Here is a 20,974-nt window from a genome sequence, read left to right as displayed (position 1 = left end):
AAGTCTTTTACCACCTTGGTTAAGTTAATGTCTACATGTTTTTATTCTTTTTGATATTGTTGTAAGTGGAATTGTTTATATAATTTCCTTTTCAGATTTGTTTGTGTATAGAAAGACAACTAATTTTTGTGTGTTGATTTTGTAGCCTATTTTGCTGAATATATTTATTCTAACAGGGTTTTGTTGTTGTTGTTGTGGGATATTTAGAGTTTTCTGTATATGAGATAAGCTGCAAACAGATAATATTTCTTTCCAATTTGGATGCCTTTTATTTCTTTTTCTTGCCTCATTGCTCTGGGTAGAACTTTCAGTACTGTGTTTAATAGAAGTGGTAAAAGAAGAAATCGTTACTTTGTTTTTGATCTTAGAGGAAACACTTTCAGTCTTTCACTATGGAGTTTTTTTTTTTAAGTGAGAGAAGGGGACATAGTGAGCTAAACTCCCGCATGTGCCCCGACCTGGGATGATGCACCTGGCAACACCTGTCTGGGGCTGATGCTGGAATCAACCAGGCTATTTTTAGCACCTGAGGCTGAAACATGGGCCAACCAAGCCATCTTCAGAACCTAGGTTGGCGCTAGTACCAATCAAGCCACTGGCTGCAGGAGGCGAAGACAGATAGAAGGGGGATGGGGGAGAAAAGCAGGATGATTGCTTATCTTATGTGCCCTGACCAGGAACCCAGGACATCCATACAGCACATGAACACTCTATCCACTGAGCCAACTGGCCAGGGCCCAGAGTATTGTGTTTTCATCTATGGCTTTATTCTATTGAGGTACTTACCTTCTATTTCTAGTTTGTTGAGTGTTTTTATCATGAAAGGGTGTTGAATTTTGTCAAATACTTTTCTGCATTAATTGATATGATCGTGGGTTATTGTTTTTTTCCTTCCTTCGGCCTGTGTGGTGTAGTACATTGGTCAGTTTTTGTATACTGAACCATCCTTGCATTGCAGGCAAAAATTCCACTTGGTCATGTGTATAATCCTTTTAATGTACTGCTGAGATCTGTTTGCTGTGATTTTGTTGTTCATAAGAAATATTGGTCTATAGTTCTCTCGTTCTGTCTTTGTTGACTTGGTATAAGGATAATGTTAGCTCACACAATGAATTGAGAAGTGTTTCCTTCATTTAGTATAGTTTTTGTTATAATTTGATTTTTTTTTAAAAGTAAATCATTAATCTTTCTGAATGATATTATAAAGTGATGTAGGGAAACAAATTTAGTTTTATGTTTTTGGTATTAAACAAAAATGAAAAATCAAAATAGAATATGTTCAATTCTATGGTGATAACTTTGAAATCTAAGTGAAATGTATCCTCTGAAACAATGTAATAGTCCATCTAGTCTCAAGACATAGGTAACCCGGTTTATTAATACCATTGAAAAAGTTATACCAATTAGCTCCAAAGTCAGCTTCAGAGATAAATGTTTTACAAATGAATGCTTCCAAATTTTTTAAAGAAATGAATTACTTAGTATATATAAATACTATTAGGACATGAAAAGTGGGAAATTATAAAACTTTTCATTTTATAAATTTAGCATAATGATATCAAAACCTGAGAATGTTAATAGAAAAAAGAAAATGCCAGACTAATCTCACTTATGAATAGGAAAACAAAAACTTTAAGTTAAAAAATAATAAACCAAACTTGAACAACTTATCCCAGAAGTACAAAGGTTATTTAATAATGGGAAATCTATTAATATCATGCATCACTGAAGAAAGACAGGACGAGTAAAAATAGTGATCATTGTGACTTCTTTTACAAAAAGAAATTTAGATTGTCACTGACTGACAAATCTGACAAATTTTGATGTTCTGTTATTTGTAAACAGCATATAACTGAATATCTATCTTAAACCTATTGTGAGAGACTTTCAACAAGGGACTTTCATTTACTGTATTCTGTTTTTTCATTACCAGTATAACTGAGCCTACCTTATGTTGTTTGCTGTTTTCCCCTGCTCCCTTTTTGGTTTCCTACTGTTTCTCATGTCCAAGTTATACTTACTTTTTCTCCAGGGATTTGCTAAGGTGTACATTCATTTTAATATTTATTGTGGTTATTTTTAAGTTGTTCAAAACACTTTTTAATCCATATTTCTATAATAGTCAAAAGCTAATGCTTAGACCTCTCTTTTCCCCTTCTATGTATAAAGTAAAGAATTTTGTATACCTCATTTCTTTCTGTTGTCTTATGTATAGTTACTTGGATAATGTCTGTGGTTTTAGACCCTGGTTATATACATTATTTAGATCTATCTCTACTTTTAACTGCTTTTAGTGATTTTAATAGATTTTTAAAAAAAAATAGATGATGGTTTTCCATTTTTAAGGTTCTCATTTCGATTTGTGGGGGCTCAGCTGGATCGTTTATTCAGGAGGTTTTCTGAGGGAGGATACATACATAGAATCATATTTTCTCAGCCCTTATATATATATATATCTTATACTAATACATTTGTGGACCTTCAGACATTTCTTGAAAAACTGAATACCTGTATTAGATTTTTGATTAAGGGTTTCTCTCTTAAACATATGGACATTTAATATTGCAAAGAAATTCAAAGTTGCATTTTTGTCTTTAGCTTTATTTAATTTTCCTCTTTGTATGGTTTTAGAAATTATGTTTTATCCATGTAATTAAGATTTACCTAGCCCTGGCCAGTTGGCTCAATAGTAGAGCATCAGTCCAGCATAAGGATGTCCCAGGTTTGGTTTCCAGTCAGAGCACACAGTAGAGACAACTATCTGCTTCTCCACCCCTCCCTTTACCCTTCTCTCTCTCTTTCTCTCTCTCTTTCTCCTTCTCCCTTGCTCTCCCTCCCTGCCCCTCTCTCTCCCTCTCCCTCTTCCTCTCCCTCCCCCTCCCCCTCCCCCTCTCCCTCCCCCTCCCCCTCCCTCTTCCGCAGCCATGGCGCCATTGGTTCGAGCACATCTGCCCCAGTCACTGAGGATGGCTCCTTTCAGCCTCTGCCTCAGGGGCTAAAAGTAGCTCATTTGTGAGCATAGCCCCAGATGGGCAGAGCATTGTCCCCAGACAGGGGTTGTAGGGTAGATCCTGGTTGGGGCACATGTGGAAGTCTGTCTCTATCTCCCCTCCTCTCACTTGGAAAAGAAGAAAGAAAAAAAAAAACCTTCACCTAAGGTTTTTCGAGATATAATACTTTCTTCTTTCATTATTGCCTGACATTTAGTGATCTAAAAGTTGACTTTTTATTCAAGAAAGTTTTCTTTAGCTTTGTCTTTATTGATTCTTTCCATTTCTTGGGTTTTTTTTTTCTGCTTAAAAGCAAGTGTGCTTCTCTTTTCATAGTATTATTATATTTTTAATTTAATATCTAGCTTTTACTCTACATTCTGAATATCTTCTAAAGTTTGTATTCTATATCACTTATTTTTAAGTTTCCTCCAGGGTGATTTTAATTTTTATTATTTTTTGTCTTTTCATCTTGGTCTGTCCTCTAACTTTCTATTCCAACAGTAAGATATCTTCGTTTATTTTACCAATGCCAAATAGTTTTCTAAAATTCTAAAATTTTGTTTATGATTTCTATTTTTAGATGACTTAACCTCTCTGAATCATCAGACTTCTATTTCCTAGGAATGTTGGCCAAAAGACAATGTACGTAAATTGTCTGTGGTCCCACATTTTTCTCAACTTCCTGAGTCATTTTTTTATCTACAGCTGTATAGATTCTTTTTATTTTTATTTATTTTTTGACAGAGAGAGGGACAGATAGGGATAGACAGACAGGAAGGGAGAGAGATGAGAAGCATAAATTCTTCATTGCAGCTCCTTAGTTATGCAGTGATTGCTTTCTTATATGTGCCTTGACTGGTGGGGGGGCCTACAGCAGAGCGAATGACCCCTTTCTCAAGCCAGCAACCTTGTCTATGATCCCATGCTCAAGTCAGCGACCCCCTCCCTCAAGCTGGTGAGCATCCACTCAAGCCAGGTGAGCTCGTACTCAAGCCTGCAACCTTGGGGTTTTGAACCTGCATCTTCCATGTCCCAATCCGACACTCTATCCACTGCGCTGCCACCTGGTCAGGCTGTACAGGTTCTTATATTATATATCTTTCTTAGCTCAATGTCTAGGTTCTTTAATGGAGTTTTATTCTTCATTGCCTGATTGTGTGCTATTCTGACCAGGGAAGCATGTAGAAAAATGATAGCCTCAGATTTAGATACTCACTTCTAACAAAGGTCCTTACCATCTGTTCCATAGACAGTGTTTTACATAGGTTACCCTTTTTCTTTCTTCCTTTCTTTCTTCAACTTTCTTCCTTTCCCTCCCTCCCTCCCTCCCTTCCTTCCTTCCTCTCTTTTTCTCCCCTGCCCTCCCCTTCCTTCCCTGCTCTCCCCTTCCTTCCCTCTCCTCCCTTCCTTTCTTCTCTTTTCTTCCCTCCCCTCCCCTTCCTTCCCCTTCCCTCTTCTTCCCTCCCCTTCCCTCCCCTTCCTTCCCCTTCCTTCCCCTTCCTTCCCCTTCCTTCCTCTTCCTTCCCCTTCCCTCTTCTTCCCTCCCCTCCCTTCCCCTCCCCTTCCCTCCCTCCATTCCTTCCTTCCTTACTTAGTGCAGTTTGTTGCTACTTCTTGCCAGGTTTTTTTTCTGGAAAATTTAGTTTTAACTAGATCTAGAAACAAAATAGTCATGGAGTGAAAGGGGCAGCAGAAAATACCACTGGTAGTACACTTCTGAGTCAGAAGAAAATACAGAAGCCAAGGGTCTTCATATCTGCTTGCACATGGTTGTTCTCTCTCACAGGGTAACTGGTGGGTATTTTTTATTTCTGTTGCGTTCGTTTGCAGTACCTCAATTTATTCATTTATTTTTTCAACCAATTTTTATTGTGTTCTTTTATTATGTGCCAGATGCCTTGCTAGGTACTGTTTACAGACAGTGTTTAACAAAACAGTGTTTCTTCTTAACTTTGTTGGATGAGTAACATAATCATATCAACAAAATTACCATGTTTTATATGATGATGGACCTTAGCGAATGTTTTGGTGTCCTAGTAATTTAGCTTACCTTGGAGTTTTCATTCTGAGATTTATAGCTGTTTGAAACTCAGCAACAAAGGTGCATTAGGTAAAGCTAGATGAAAAGTTCAGTCGGTTTCTAAATTACCATCTGGTATTTATTATTAAAAATAAAATTTAAAGGATTTGGTTTTTCTTACAACTTTGTACATAAGGAAACAGGTATTTTTATGTATGATTCTTGTATTTAGAGAAAACTTACTATAGAACCTTTTATATTTAATGCTTCTGGTAAATATTAATGAGCTTTTAAACAAAACCAAAAAAAATCACAGAATTCAGCATATAAATAGACAAGAAGAAGCACAAATTGCACATAGACCTATAGGTGTGAAATATAACGAGTACAGCAATTGTTTGATTTTAGTGAGTAAACATATAAAAGCAACATAGAGTATTGACAAAATATGGATAGCTAACATGTTTGTTATCTAATTTGTAACAGTTATTGTCAAGGAAAGGGAACTTGAAGCAAAACTGGACCTAGCAATTATAAGTCGCATCTCATTTCAATTTTCTAGAATGCCCAGTATTAAGAAAGAAAAAAAAGAAGAAGTTTTCTATGTGCACTGGTTGGGGCAGAATTACATTTATAAAAGATTGTAGTCATCTTGAGGATAAGGACTACATGGAAATTATTTTGTGCCACAGAATGTTATATAGATGAAGATAGAATCCTAAAGGAGAAACGTAGTATCTTCTTTAGCCTATAATAAGATTGTTTTAAAGGTAATGGTCATGCCCTGTGTTGGTAGCTCAGCTGGTTTCAGCATCATCCGGAGGCGCAGAGGCTGTGGGTTCAATTCCCTGTCAGGGCACATACAGGCAGAATGATGTTTCTCTCTCTCTCTCTCTCCCCCCCCCCTCCTCTCTCTTAATCAAGAAAATAAACATTATATATATTATATATATAATTATATATATATTAGCGGTCAGGATTTGGAAGTATTTTCATGTTAGCTATACCAGTCTCAATCAATTTGTTCATGCCTGGGGTTTATTGTGTTAAATGTGTTGTTGTATCAAGGGAGGGGAACAACTTCCTCAGGTGAAGTGTATGTAGAGTATATTGTTCACAGCTCTTTCACCTGGGATTAGAAGTCTTTTGTCCCCTTCCCCCACTATATCTCCTGTCTGCGAAGAGATCTGTTGCCCTAATCTACATGCTGTCTTTAGCTGTAAATCAAGCTCAGAGAATTTGCTGTTTGTATTGATCCTTCAGTTAGTCATGCAAGTCTGGGAGCAATTTATGATCACATTGTGGTATGAAACATGGCTAATTGGTGCATTATAGTTGTTTAGTAGTGGAGGTAGATTACCATTCCTGAAAGATTTAAGCTTTATGTCCATTGGACACTTGCCTTAGGACTAAGTTTGATCTGTTTTCTACAGGTTTGATATTCTAAACATATTTTGATTATTTGTGTTGTACCTGAATACAAGGATACTTGATATATTTTCTCAATACTTTTAATGTAATCAAGTTTATATACCATGTAACTTTAATTTTAAACTCATAATCTCTATGTTTATAATAATTGATATGCTTGTTTCTAGGGGCCACCTACAGATGCTCCTGCAGTGGACACAGCAGAACAAGTCTATATCTCTTCCCTGGCACTGTTAAAAGTAAGTATTGAATGGAATAATTTGCTTTAAGAGAGCTCTGTTGCTTTCACTGTATCTTTTATTTTGGAGTATTTGTAACCTTACCCCTCTTGGACGTAAACTATTGTTTTAGCTACGTCAATAAAATAGAGTGTTTTATTTCCACTGAAATAAAATCAGGTTCTTAATTTAAAAAAATATATAGGACAAAGATCTCAAAGCTTTGTTTTTACATGGCGTCCTCTTACAGATGTTAAAACATGGTCGTGCTGGAGTTCCAATGGAAGTTATGGGTTTGATGCTTGGAGAATTTGTTGATGATTACACCGTCAGAGTGATTGATGTGTTTGCTATGCCACAGTCAGGAACAGTGAGTACTTTTATGGTTGTCTGCTGCAAGTAAATGTGTTTCTTTCCCTTTTCCTTTCCTATGCAAAATAACTTTCATCATATTTTCTCTTCTGAGAAGAAAAGTTCATCATAAAATTAATGATAGAAATTCTAGATTGTACTGAATTAAATTATATATGTTTTAAGTGCATCATTCCCTGGTAGATTCACAAACTGAATGATGCTAACATTAAATCCCTTTACTCATACCTTTAGCTTAAACTGACATAGCATACTGGATTTATAAGTTAGTTACCCTAATATTGTAGGATATTAGTTTGGTTAGGTTGAACAGTTGGTTCAAAAGATTTCAGACTCTTAATTAGATTTTAATTTACATACATTATCTAGTCCTCATGTTTTGTTCCCATTGTTTGGAAATATGGCACTTTTTAAAAATGTTTCATGTATGGTGATAAATGACTTAAGCTTTTCCTATTCAAAATGTTAAGTTTAAAAGAAGAAAAACTATGGCAAGCTCTAGTGCTTTTGTGCAGGTATGGTAATTTGTTTATAGAAGAAACATAATTCTTACAGATTTTTAAAGTCATCTAGTCTACCTGTTTAGAACTATTGTTCTTTCTGGAACCATGACTTTTGTTTTGTTTTGTTTTTCTGTTTTAATGCATTAGACTTGTATAGATAGGTGTGTGTTTTGATTTAGAGAAAATGGCCAAAAAACAACATACATATCCTTCTCCATTTGCCTAGAAAAATATAATAGGTATATTTTTAAGATGGATTTTTTTTCTCTTATTGAGCTTTGTAAAATACCTACCTGGGTTAAAGAAATTGTTTCCATAAAACTGCACTGTTTGAGGCTCTTTACTATAAGTATGTTTTGATAAAGTATATGGTAGAGAAAAATTTTGTTTTTAAATAGTGCAATATCTTTGTGTATGTATAATAAGCATTTTAAATGGAGTAGTTGCTACAGAATGCAGTGTATTTGTAAATAATGCAAAGTTTAGAAAAATATGCAATTTTTTCTTTAAATAGACCAGTTGGTTGAAGTAAACTAATTTGGATCTGTTGATTTTGTCCTAAATACTCATTATATTTATTTTGTACTTTGGACATAGAGTAATGCACTACATATTAACTAAAGATTTAGAGTTGAATCTTAGACTATTACTTGCATCTATCTTTTCATGTTAGAATATATAAAACAGAAAATTAACTTAGTTCTGTTACATGGGATTCTTATGCGCTTATTCATTATAATAAAGGGATCTTAAGCTTTAATAGTATATCTGTGTAAATGTTTGTTTGACAATATAAAATAGAAGATTTTGATCCCCGTGTTTACTCTATGTAGAATTTAAAAGTTTTTCTTCTGGCCCAAGAGTTAGCAAACTTTTTCTGTATAGACATATGTTTCTGTCTCATATTTCTTTTTTTTTTTTTAAACGATCCTTTAGAAATGTAAAAAAACCTTTCTTAGCCTGTAGGCAGCAGATTGCATATTCCTGTTTTTGAGTATGCATTCTCAGTTAGAATTCAAAATACTGTTTGTTTTGGTGGGAAGGCAGTGCTTATGTTAACTGGTTTGTTTAAGTAGTTAGACTTAAAATCTTCAAAATCTTGGTGTTAGAAGATAGCCTTTTGAGAGTTATAATGGCAGTGATCTATCACTGAAGAGATGTTATGAATGCCTTACAGGGGTCCCCAGACTTTTTACACAGAGGGCCAGTTCACTGTCCCTCAGACCGTTGGAGGGCCGCCACATACAGTGCCCCTCTCACTGACCACCAATGAAAGAGGTGCCCCTTCCGGAAGTGCTGTGGGGGGCCGGATAAATGGCCTCAGGGGGCTGCATGCGGTAGTTTGGGGACACCTGCCGGCCATACCACCCTGAATGCTCCCTCCTCTGATCTCGAAAGCTAAGCAGGGTCGGGCCTTGGCTAGTACTTGGATGGAAGACAGTCCATGTTCTAAAAGTTTCTTTTGGTTGAACTAGCAAAATAATGTAACATTTAAAAGACTTACTTACAGATTGTCTGTGGTGGGGAATTTTTTTGTGAATGTTTTTATACATTTGAGATGATATTCAAAAGTATTTTCCTCCAACTACCTAATCTACCAAGTCATTGTAACTGAAGCACTAAATTTCCTCCCCTCTCAACCCACCCCCAACACAATTATGGGATACTAATAAATTACTTTCTTTCTTTAGAGTGTTTACATTTCTGGAGGGAAGAGTTGAAAGTCTTGATTATTATAACAATTGTATAGTTGTAGAACTTTGGTGATATGCTTATCAGTTATCAGACAATGGCATTAGGAAGTATGCTTTCTAGATAGGTCTAACGAAAAAATAGTTAATTCAATTTGGTTTTTCTAACACACACACACAAACACACACACACACACACACACACACACACAGCCATGGCCATAAACTCATAAAGGGTCTTGAAAATTGTCTTGCTGGAAATTTTAGAAGCTTATTTGATGCATGGTTTATAATAGAATGACAAGAATGGGTATCAAACTATAAAATTATTTTTTAATTGATTTATTGATTTTAGAGAGGAAGGGAGAGATAGAGACAGAAATATCACTCTGTTTCTACATGTACCCTGGCTGGGGATCGAACTGGCGACCTCTGCTTATTAGGTTGACACTAGCCAACTGAGCTAATAACCAGGGCTAAAATTTTTTTTTAATTTTTGTTTTAAAATTTTATTTATTCATTTTAGAGAAGGGGGAGAGAGAGAGAGAGAGAGAGAGAGGAGAGAGAAGGGAGAGAGACGGGAGAGAGAAGGAGGGAGGAGCAGGAAGCATCAACTCCCATATGTGCTTTGACTGGGCAAGCCCAGGGTTTCTAACCGGCGACCTCAGCGTTCCAGGTCGACACTTTATCCACTGCGCCACCACAGGTCAGGCTAAAATTATTTTGATATCTCAAAATAATATACCTAGGTTTCTGGGTGTAGCTTTTTGTTGATTTGCGTTGTAATATAAAGGTTTTCCCCCCCTGTAATTATAAGAGCTAATTATTTTTCTTTCTTTTTAAACCAGGGTGTCAGTGTGGAGGCAGTTGATCCAGTATTCCAAGCCAAAATGTTGGATATGCTGAAGCAGACAGGAAGGTAAGTATTTTAAATGATTATATAAAAAGGATAATAGGAAATAGTTTCAGAAACATGTCTCAGAATTTTGGATGTTTATGAATATCATTCCTAGGGGAAAGGCATGCAGTTCATGTAAGAGTATCACCGTCAGCGCTAGGTACCACCTGTCTAGTCTCTCTTCCATCTAGCACCAGAGAAATTTGCCAGTCAGAAAACTGTGTCATGTTAAAATTCTCAGCTATCACGTAGCAAGTTTGTGCTGTAGTTTCCCTCCGTTCAGCATATGGAGTTACTCTCTAGTCACATAACTGAAAGAGCTTGTATGTTCCATGTAGTTGAAAATTGCAGCTGAATAAGATTCTGAATATTTATATTTGTAGGCACATGTGTTTTAAATGCAGGGCAAAGAGAATCCAAATATTTTTCAAGTTTTTTTCCCCCAGATTAAACCTCTCTATAGTTGTCATTCTCTTGCTTAAATTCTTCTACTGTGGAAGAAACTTCAAAATTAATGTTAGCAAAAGGCTCAGCAGCTGAGCAGAACAGTGCAAATTGGTTTTTGACTGAGTTCCTAGTTCTACTGCTGGTTTAATTGATATTTAATCCTTTCACAACAGTGGATCCTGGTGTCCATTGTTAAAAATATACTCTGCCTGGAAAATCCAACTCCCAGACCTAAGGAGTTAAAGAGTAGATATTTACTTGAATACTGAAAGGGTAAAAACTGGCTCTGAGAAAGTGTGGTAACAAGGTGAAAAACTGAAAGCCTCCTGTACCACTGCTAATGTGCATTTCTTAATGATAGCAATCCTTTGTCACACTTACTCATTTCCATGGTTCCTGGATAGTATGGTGTATGATTTCAGTTTTTCTAATGGTGCTTTTTCACACCTGTGTGTTTATCATCTCTTCTTAATTTATACCCTGTTAGTGTGTTGTTTCTTTTCATATCATAAATGTATTACTTGTTCTGTTCTGAACAGCTGAATGCCCTCTTTGTTTCAGGCCTGAGATGGTTGTTGGTTGGTATCACAGTCACCCTGGCTTTGGTTGTTGGCTCTCTGGTGTGGATATCAACACTCAGCAGAGCTTCGAAGCCTTGTCGGAGAGAGCCGTGGCAGTGGTTGTGGATCCCATTCAGAGTGTAAAAGGAAAGGTAGAGTAGATTCTATCTTTATCAGCGTATACTGCCACATTCTCTTTGCAGCTACATTAAATAAATATCTATTTTCTTTCAATAGATTTCTTAACTACACAAAAAACCCTGTTTACTTAAAAAAGATCTGTACCATGTCTTAGTATTATTTAGAGATTTGTTTCTACTTTAATTGGCTATTATCTAATCATAAATGTTTATCTTGAAATTTTTCTTTTCATAGATTTAGAAATGTTAAACCATGTTAAAAGCCTGCTTGCTATATACATTTTGTTAACATTTTAATCAACATTTCTCTACCTTTTCTTATTTTAAAATGGAGGATTTGGGATTGGCAATTTTAAATCTAGTTAAAGAACTCTGTTTTGCAGACATTGTGCAGGACATATTCTGGAGTTGTTTGTTCCAAATATTTTAGACAATGAAAACTTGCCCCAAAGACTTGGTATGAATCATTCACATTTATGGAGTGAGGACACAGATGAATGATTAAATATGCTGAATGAATCTTAAAAGAGATTAACTTGCAAAGCATATTGGGTTATAGTTGTTCTTTGTTGAAATCTTTTGTTCTTGTTTAGTTCTTTTTTTTTTTTTATTCGTTCTTTTTCTTTTTTTTCCCTTTCTTTCTAGCCCCATATGCCATTTTCCTATTTCCTGCCTCATGACAGCAGGGAGCAGCTCTATTATCACCTTCACAGAGCTGTCTGCAAATGTGAGAGGCAATTCGATTTTGCTCAACCACAGGGAGAGTGGATTAGAAAAACTACAAAACATACAGAAATTGGCTAGGTGGTTACTGCTTTAAAATACTGCTGAGGTGTCTTGTTTGAGCATGTACTTCCATTGTAGTGTAGAATAATTGTTAAAATCACAATACATTTATGAAATCTTTCTATGCAGCTTTTATAAATTATTTTTAGAGCACTTAAAAGTAAATATTAGCTTGTTATCTATCAGACCTAGAGCTTGATAGTACTACAGATTACATTAACATCTGCTCATCAGCTCAAACAAAATAAATCTGGCTGTTAAAACATGAAGTTTTTATCTGCATGAATTTGAAGTTAAACACTTTCTGACATCATGTTATTATGATGAATAAAAATTGAGGTCTTCTCTAAATCTTTTTCTATTAGATATGATTTAGCTTTGCAGAGGCAGAAACTAGCCACAAAAACAATAATAATAGCTGATATACTAGATATTTCAGAATAGGTAACAAACGTCTGATGCTTGCTGTATACCTGTATTTCAGTTTACTATTTTATTAAATGTTTTGTTACTTAAATGATATAGATCAAAGTAGTTGAAAATACTTGATTTTTATTTTTAGTAGTCTGAAATAAAGTATAGTATAATATTTAAGTTCAATTCTGTGATAATTAACATACTTTTTAATTAACTCATTTAGGTAATGATTCTTTCTTTAGAAATGTAACAGAATTATCTGGTTAAGTTTCTCTACTGCTGTGTTTAGGAATATAATTGAAGCTTAATTTTAAATATAATTAGTTTTATTTTGTATTAATGTGACAGATTTTTTTGTTACTTGTCTCAAGTGCTGGTGGCCCCTTTGAAAAGAAAGATAAACTTAACTACAATAAAAGAAAGCATTCTCAAAATAGAATGTAAATAAATGAATATTTTATTTTTTTTGTTACTTTGTTTATACTTATTTATTTATTTATTTTAAAAGATATTTATATTATTGATTTGAGAGAGAGGAAGAAAGAGATTAAGAGAGAAACAAGAATATCAATATGTTCCTGTATGTGCCCCAACCAAGGACCGTTGAACTGGCAACCTCTTTGCTTTGGGACCATGCTCTAACCCAGGGGTCCCCAAACTTTTTACACAGGGGGCCAGTTCACTGTCCCTCAGACCATTGGAGGGCCAGACTATAAAAAAAAACTACAAACAAATCCCTATGCACACTGCACATATTTTATTTTAAAGTAAAAAAACAAAACGGGAACAAATACAATATTTAAAATAAAGAACAAGTAAATTTAATTCAACAAACTGACCAGTATTTCAATGGGAACTATGGGCCTGCTTTTGGGTAATGAGATGGTCAATGTCCGGTTCCGTATTTGTCACCACTAGCCATAACAAGTGATATGACGCGCTTCCGGAGTCGTGAGGCTGTGTCTCCCATCACCGGAAGTAGTACTGTACATGAGCGATGCTGCGCTTTGCGGCACTGCCACATACAGTACTCCAGGATGCATCCTGTGCTCCTCTCACTGACCATCAATGAACAAGGTGCCCCTTCCGGAAGTGCGGCGGGGGCTGGATAAATGGCCTCAGGGGGCCGCATGGGGACCCCTGCTTTAACCAACTGAGCTATCCAACCAGGGATCTAATTATAGTTTTTATAATGGCAGTTTTTAGCTTCTAAACCTAGTTTGAGCATTATACAAAGTTGAAATTTTCATTGTTTATAATTAGTGATTATTTATATTTAAAATGCATTGCATTTAAAAAGACACTCATTACATGACTGCTCTCATGTGGTAAAATGTATCTTTAAAAAATAATATATCTGCCTGATCAGGCGGTGGTGCAGTGGATAGAGCGTTGGACTGGGATGCAGAGGACCCAGGTTCGAGACCCCGAGGTCGCCAGCTTGAGCGCGGGCTCATCTGGTTTGAGCAAAGCTCACTGGTTTGGACCCAGGGTCGCTGGCTCAAGCAAGGGGTTACTCGGTCTGCTGAAGGGTCGTGGTCAAGGCACATATGAGAAAGCAATCAATGAACAACTAAAGTGTCACAACGAAAAACTGATGATTGGTGCTTCTCATCTCTCTCCATTCCTGTCTGTCTGTCCCTATCTATCCCTCTCTCTGACTCTGTCTCAGTAAAAAAAAAAAAAAAAGTAATAATAATAATAATAATAAATCTAAAATTATGAAATTCCAGGTATTACTGTCTGATTTTATGTCAAATGTTTTTGAAAAATTTTAGTATAAATATGTATGATGATTCACTTGTACCTAACATAGATTTTTACAATTATATTACCTGAAGTAGTAATCTAGTTCTTTGTCAATTATGTAACTTTGTCTATAAGGTTCTAAGCATGGTTATAATTCATGATTCTCAGTGTCAAGACCTCTCACAGCTATGAACCAGATTAAATGCTAGAAAATCCATAGCCAGTATTCCTAGTTAAATCATTAAACTGAAGAATATAAACTTGTAAAAAGTGAATAACAGGACTCTGCCTTCTTTCTTACACTTTATTTCTCCAAGCTGTCAAAATATTTATTAAGGCAATGAGCAGATCAAGAGTTAAGTGGCAGTCTATATGTAATGATTTAAATTGGGTCTCTATTCACTAAATAACTCTTTCCTGTATGTTTTTATATTTTCATCTTTATAAATCCCAATATTATCTTTGTTTTTGAGTGATAAGGTAAGCATGAATTTTTTCTTTATAATCACAATTAATTCATAATGTGTTACTTCCTTTTATGTGACTTGACTGTATATTTATGGATTTACTGCTGTGTGCCCCGTATTACGGTAACAGTTATTTTAACTTGCCTCATTTATTCTTTTCAATAATTCTACAGGTAACCATTATTATTATTTCATTTTATCAATGAAAGAGTAAAATAGTCCTAGATTACTTTGCCCAAATCATACCATTATTAAGCAGCAGATCAAGGATGCAAATCTAAATTTATGAAATTTCAGAGCTCAAGTTGTTCTTTTTTTTGTATTTTTGTGAAGTTAGAAGTAGTGAGGCAGTCAGACAGACTCCTGCATGCACCCAACCAGGATCCATCCACCTGGCATGCTCTCCAGGGAGTGATGCTCTGCCCATCTGGGGTATTACTCCATTGCGGCCGAAGCATTCTAGCACCTGAGGTGGAGGCCATAGAGCCGTCCTCAGCGCCCAGGCCAACTTTTGCTTCAATGGAGCCTTGGCTGTGGGAGCGGAAGAGATAGAGAGGAAGGAGAGGGGGAAGGGTGGAGAAGCAGATGGGCGCTTCTCCTGTGTGCCCTGACCAGGAATCGAACCCGGGACTTCCACACACCGGGCTGAGGTTCTACTGCTGAGCCAACCAGCCAGGGTCTGCTCAAGCTGTTTTACTTGCTTTTTAAAATTAGGCAATTATGAATGATATTAGAATGGAAAATAAGAACCAGATGTCATCACAGGTCCTTTCTTTTATGACAAATATCACTCCCTTCAGCATAAGTCAGAGGAAGAAGCTACACATTTTCTCATAAGTTTTCAGTAGTTCTCTGTATTACTTATAGTAGGCATTATATATTATTTCTCATGTAGTCTTCTATTTTTTTATTTTTTTTTACAAGAGAGAGAGAGAAAGGGACAAACAGCAACAGACAGGAAGGGAGAGAGATGAGAAGCATCAATTCTTTGTTGCGGCATCTTAGTTGTTAATTGTTTGCTTTCTCATATGTGCCTTGACTGGGGGACTCCAGCCCAGCCAGAGTCACCTTGCTGAAGCCAGTGACCTTGTACTCAAGACAGCGACCTTGGGCTTCAAGCCAGCAACCTTTGGGCTCAAGCCAGTGATCATGGGATTGTGGGGTCTGTGATGTCTGTGATCCCAAGCTCCAGCCAGTGACCTCAGGGTTTCAAACCTGGGTCCTCTATGTCTAGGCCGACACCCTAACCACTGCGCCACTGCCTGGTCAGGCTCTATTAATTTTTAAAAACAAGTTATATTTATCCCTGTAAGCTTCTGTGACATACCAAGGACAAACATTGAGACCAATATAAACAATAAAAAATACGCAATATGATAAAGAATCTATGTCATTCCATGTATTATATAATCTTGTAAATGTTTAAAAATGATATAAGTCAAAATCAGTGATAACATTCATAATTAAAATGAAAAGTTAGCTCAAAAATTATCAGTAAGATCTATTCTAAACTTAAAAATGAAGTAGTTTTTATGATTTTTGTTTTGGTTTATTTGTAAAATATGCATATTCAAATATTTTAAACCTCAGTTCTTAAGTGGCACAGTGACACCCCTCTTGCTTAATGTTTTGTTATCTTGTATATTCAGCCTCCAACTTGGACTTGATCCAGTAGCAAATTTAGAAGTTAATTCAACTTGTGATATAACTAGGCTTCTTTCTCAGGACAAAATGAATAGTCACTTTGTGCAATCATAAAACTAGCATATAACTATTACTACTTTTGAGAAATCATTTTCTTGTCAGTATTCCTATAAGTAAAATGTTCACCTGTTACCTGCTAACTACTAACAATCTCTCTGTCTGTTCTCTATTTTGAAAACATTAACAACAAAAACACTAATAACTTTTTCTAAGTAAATCTTGGTTTTCTTAATGTTTTATTTACTCTAATCAGAAATACTCGTGGACTTTTCCGAATATGATGTCTATCTAGTTGCATATCAACTCATCTGTGGGTATTTAAGTATACCCAGTGTACCTGTATACTAACAATTCTGGGGTACAACATAAAGAAAAATTGGTCTTTGTCTCTTTCGAAAATGAGTCATATACATTTGGTATACTTATGAACCTGGTAACATTATGCCAATTATATGCCAATAAAATGTACATTGCATACTGATAGAATTCAAATTACATGATATTGCTTTGTTTCTTTAAACTAAGTATTAAATTGGTTGCTACAGATAGATATAATTCAACAAATACTTATTTGGGACCTTGTATGTACCAATATGCAATAAAATACTAACTTGTATAGCAAACATAGTAAATGCAAATGAAATCAGAAGAAGAGAGAAATAAGTATAGACTGCACAAAATAGATGAAGCTTGGACTGAGCTTTGAGGGATGGATGGGGCATCACTCAGAAAAGACGAGCTCATACTGGTGGGGAAGAATGTAAGAACAATAACATTCCAGGTGGTACTTACCTCTTCATACATTTCCCTTTCACAGATACATTAGAATGTAAAATAAGTAGTTTTTGTTTTTAATCAATGTTTTACAAAAAAGAATGGGGCTCTGAAGAGTAAATACAAATACATGAGAAAAAAATTAAGGAATGGCCTCACCTATGGTGGTGCAATGGCTAAAGCATCGACCTGGACTACTGAGGTTGCAGGTTTGAAAACCTGTGCTTGCAGTCAATGGACAACTAAAGTGAAGCAACAGTGAGTTGATACTTCTTGCTCTTCCCCTCTCTGTAAAATCAATAAATAAACTCTTTAAAAGAAGCAACTCTTTGAAAAGATTTTATTTATTGATTTTAGAGAAAGGAGAGCGAAAAAGAAAGGGGGAGAAGCAGGAAGTGTCAACTCCCAGTAGCTGCTTCTTGTACGTACCTTGACCCTCGTCCAGGGTTTCAAAATGGTGACCTTAGCATCCCAGGTTGCCACTTTATCCACTGTGCCTCCACAGGTGAGGCAAGAGTAACATCAAAAAAAAAAAAGAATTAGGGAATGAATTTTATAAGATTTTACCTTTTATTTTCAGTGATCTAAAAGGTTCTGTCCTTTTCAGAGCAAGGGGGCAAATATTGTATTTACCAAGAAATTTTGTACTAGAAAGTTTTAAGATGGTGAAGATTTTAAACTACTAACGTAATAGTTTTGGTTTAGCTTTTTTTTTTATTTATTTTTTTTTTAGTGACAGATACAAGAAACACAGAGAGAGGGACAGACAGCCAGGAAGGGAGAGAGATGAGAAGCATCAGTTCTTCGTTGCAGCACCTTAGTTGTTCATAGATTGCTTTCTCATATGTGCCTTGACTGGGGAGCTACAGCAGAACAAGTAACCCCTTGCTCAAGCCAGCGACTTAGGCTCAAGCTCAAGTTCAGGCTGGTCGATCCTTGCTCAAACCAGATGAGCCTGCACTCAAGCTGGTGACCTCAGGGTTTCGAACCTGGGTCCTCCATGTCCCAGTCTGACACTCTATCCATTGTACCACCTCCTGGTCAGGCTTGTTTTAGCTTTGTATTATTTAAAAAAATATAAAGGCAGGGAGGATATAGAGTAATGAAGAGCATCTTCCTTATAACATGACCTTGAGCAAGTTAACTAATCTTTGTGAGTTTCAGAAAAATATAAAGGCGGGGAGGATATAGAATAGAACATCTTCCTTATAACCTTTGAGCAAGTGAGTTGCAGATTTCTCATCTATGAAGCAGATATTAGGAACTATCATAATAATCTAAATATTATGAAATGATATATGTAATGATTAGTGTGCTCATGCCATAGTAGGAGGTGTGCAATAATTGGTACTTAAAGAATTAATAACTAGCATATTTTGTGTCATAATAATGTAAATATCTCTGAAAACTTTGTTAAAAACAAGTCTATAAATTAACTATTAACTTGCTCAGTTTAGGAAAATGAAAGTAACAACTTTATCCACTGCGCCACCGCCTGGTCAGGCAGAAGGTAATAACTTTAAATAAATGAAAACTTTCCCTTCTTTATAAGACAAATGGCATGTTAAACTTGAGCACTAGCTCTAATTACATACACTTCAAATTTCCCTAAATCCTGACAAATTTAGGAATGTTCTTCTAATTCAGCTGATTTTTATTGAGCAATTACTATTTTCCAGCATATTTCTCTGACGCATGCTGATGAAGAGGAAAATGAGTTTATTACATTAAAATTCTGGCCTTTGAAGTGATTAATTGTATTATACTTAAAACCATTTTGTGTTTTATTCATCTGTCTGTGTTGTCTCCCCTACAAAATTGGGGCCACTTTTGGGGTGAAACGTTTTCATATCCTGGAATGTTTATATCATCTGGCAAAAGTATTTTTCATAAATGTTTATAAAAAATCAAGGAATGTCAGTGATCAGCTGTTATCAGTTTGGCTTTCAGCATATAAAAAGACTGCAGTTATTTTTGTGAGATTTAGTAAGTAATTTTATACATTAGCAATCAGAGTCATTTATTAAATTCATGAAATTGACATGGTCAGTGCAGTCAGTTTGTTCATGGACATTAGCCTTGGTAAATTTGAAGTGTATGTAATTAAAGCTAGTGCTCAAGTTTAACATGCCAAATTATTTGTCTTATAAAGGTAGTGCAAAATATTTAGAAGAGCTTTTAGTCATAAGATTTTTTTTTTATCACTATCCCATAAGGGTCAATTAGGTTTGGATAGTTCTAATCTCAAATTGTGTGTTCAATTTATACACACATTTTTTCTTCATCTAGTTTTCCAGATTGAAAGAGAAAAATAGAAAAAAGAACACATAAAAATTTTATTTCCATTTTTAATATAACTCTGTAAGCATATCCACCCAACTCTTGGAACAAGTTTAGTTATTATATTATCTCTTGCTTGCTTTCTGTTTTTCACTTTTGTTATCAATTTGAAGGGGTTTTTTTTTTGTTTTTTTTTTTTCATTTTTCTGAAGCTGGAAACGGGGAGAGACAGTCAGACAGACTCCCGCATGCGCCCGACCCGGATCCACCCGGCACGCCCACCAGGGGCGATGCTCTGCCCACCAGGGGGCGATAATCTGCCCATCCTGGGCGTCGCCATGTTGCTACCAGAGCCACTCTAGCGCCTGAGGCAGAGGCCACAGAGCCATCCCCAGCGCCCGGGCCATCTTTGCTCCAATGGAGCCTTGGCTGCGGGAGGGGAAGAGAGAGACAGAGAGGAAAGCGCGGCGGAGGGGTGGAGAAGCAAATGGGTGCTTCTCCTGTGTGCCCTGGCCGGAAATCGAACCCGGAATTTGAAGTTTTATAGTACTATTAGATTTAGTCTGTGAGAATACCTTAGAAAATATTACAAGTGCTCTCAGCCATAAGAAATGATGACATTGGATCATTTACAACAAAATGGTGGGATCTTGATAACATCATACGGAGTAAAATAAGTAATTCAGAAAAAAACAAGAACTGCATTATTCCATACGTAGGTGGGACATAAAAACGAGACTAAGAGACATGGACAAGAGTGGGTGGCTACGGGGAGGGGCATGAGGGGGAGGGGGAGGGACACAAAGAAAACTAGATAGAAGGTGACAGAGGACAATCTGACTTTGGGTGATGGGTATACAACATAATTGATTGACAAGATAACCTGGACATGTTTTCTTTGAACATTTGTACCCTGATTTATTGATGTCACCCCAGTAAAATTAATAAAAAGAAGATATTACAAGTGCTAATGTACCTATACTATCCCTGACAGACAAACTTAATAGTTTACATTATAACATTTAACTAATATAATCAGAAATTGTCAGCTGGGAATGTTAAAGCAATTTTATGTTTACAATTCTAAAAATCATAAACCTTACATAAAATTGTTCTTTGGTTCTTTTACTTTAGAGCTTCTATATTAATAATACAATCTCTGATCTAATTTACTGTTGTTTAGTATATACTTGCTATCCATTTTGAGTGACACAAATGTGCTTCAATTTAGTTTGATTCCAGCTGTTGTAATAAAGATAAAGGAAAGCCTTTAAAACAATGTCCCATTATCAATAAGAATATTGTTTATTGACTCTTTTACTTCTTTAATGCTTTTCCTTCTCCCATCTGGTCCCTGGCCATTCCTTCAGCAGACATTGACCACTATTATATGCCAGTTATACACTGGAGACACAGACAAGAGTGACATCTAGTCCCTGTTCTTAATTCCAGTGTTGTACCAGGAATGGTAACATGACTTTGTATAAGAGGCCTTTTCATAGCCCATGTATATATTTTTTTCAT

At 35.9% G+C, this 20,974-nt stretch overlaps 1 protein-coding gene across 1 annotated transcript in view; it reads left to right on the top strand.

The window, feature by feature from the left end:
- Positions 1 to 20,974, top strand: part of PSMD14 (proteasome 26S subunit, non-ATPase 14) — a 118,312-nt gene that overhangs the window by 63,003 nt on the left and 34,335 nt on the right. The window contains exons 4-7 of the mRNA XM_066281273.1: positions 6,612 to 6,683; positions 6,913 to 7,032; positions 10,077 to 10,147; positions 11,135 to 11,285. Coding sequence (XP_066137370.1) covers positions 6,612 to 6,683; positions 6,913 to 7,032; positions 10,077 to 10,147; positions 11,135 to 11,285 — 414 coding nt within the window. The remainder of the gene's footprint in view (positions 1 to 6,611; positions 6,684 to 6,912; positions 7,033 to 10,076; positions 10,148 to 11,134; positions 11,286 to 20,974) is intronic.

The sequence above is a fragment of the Saccopteryx bilineata genome, chromosome 5 (genome assembly GCF_036850765.1).
Source record: "Saccopteryx bilineata isolate mSacBil1 chromosome 5, mSacBil1_pri_phased_curated, whole genome shotgun sequence".
NCBI lineage: Eukaryota > Metazoa > Chordata > Mammalia > Chiroptera > Emballonuridae > Saccopteryx > Saccopteryx bilineata.
The sequence above is the reverse complement of the archived record's forward strand: the minus strand, read 5'-3'. Positions and strand labels throughout refer to the sequence as shown.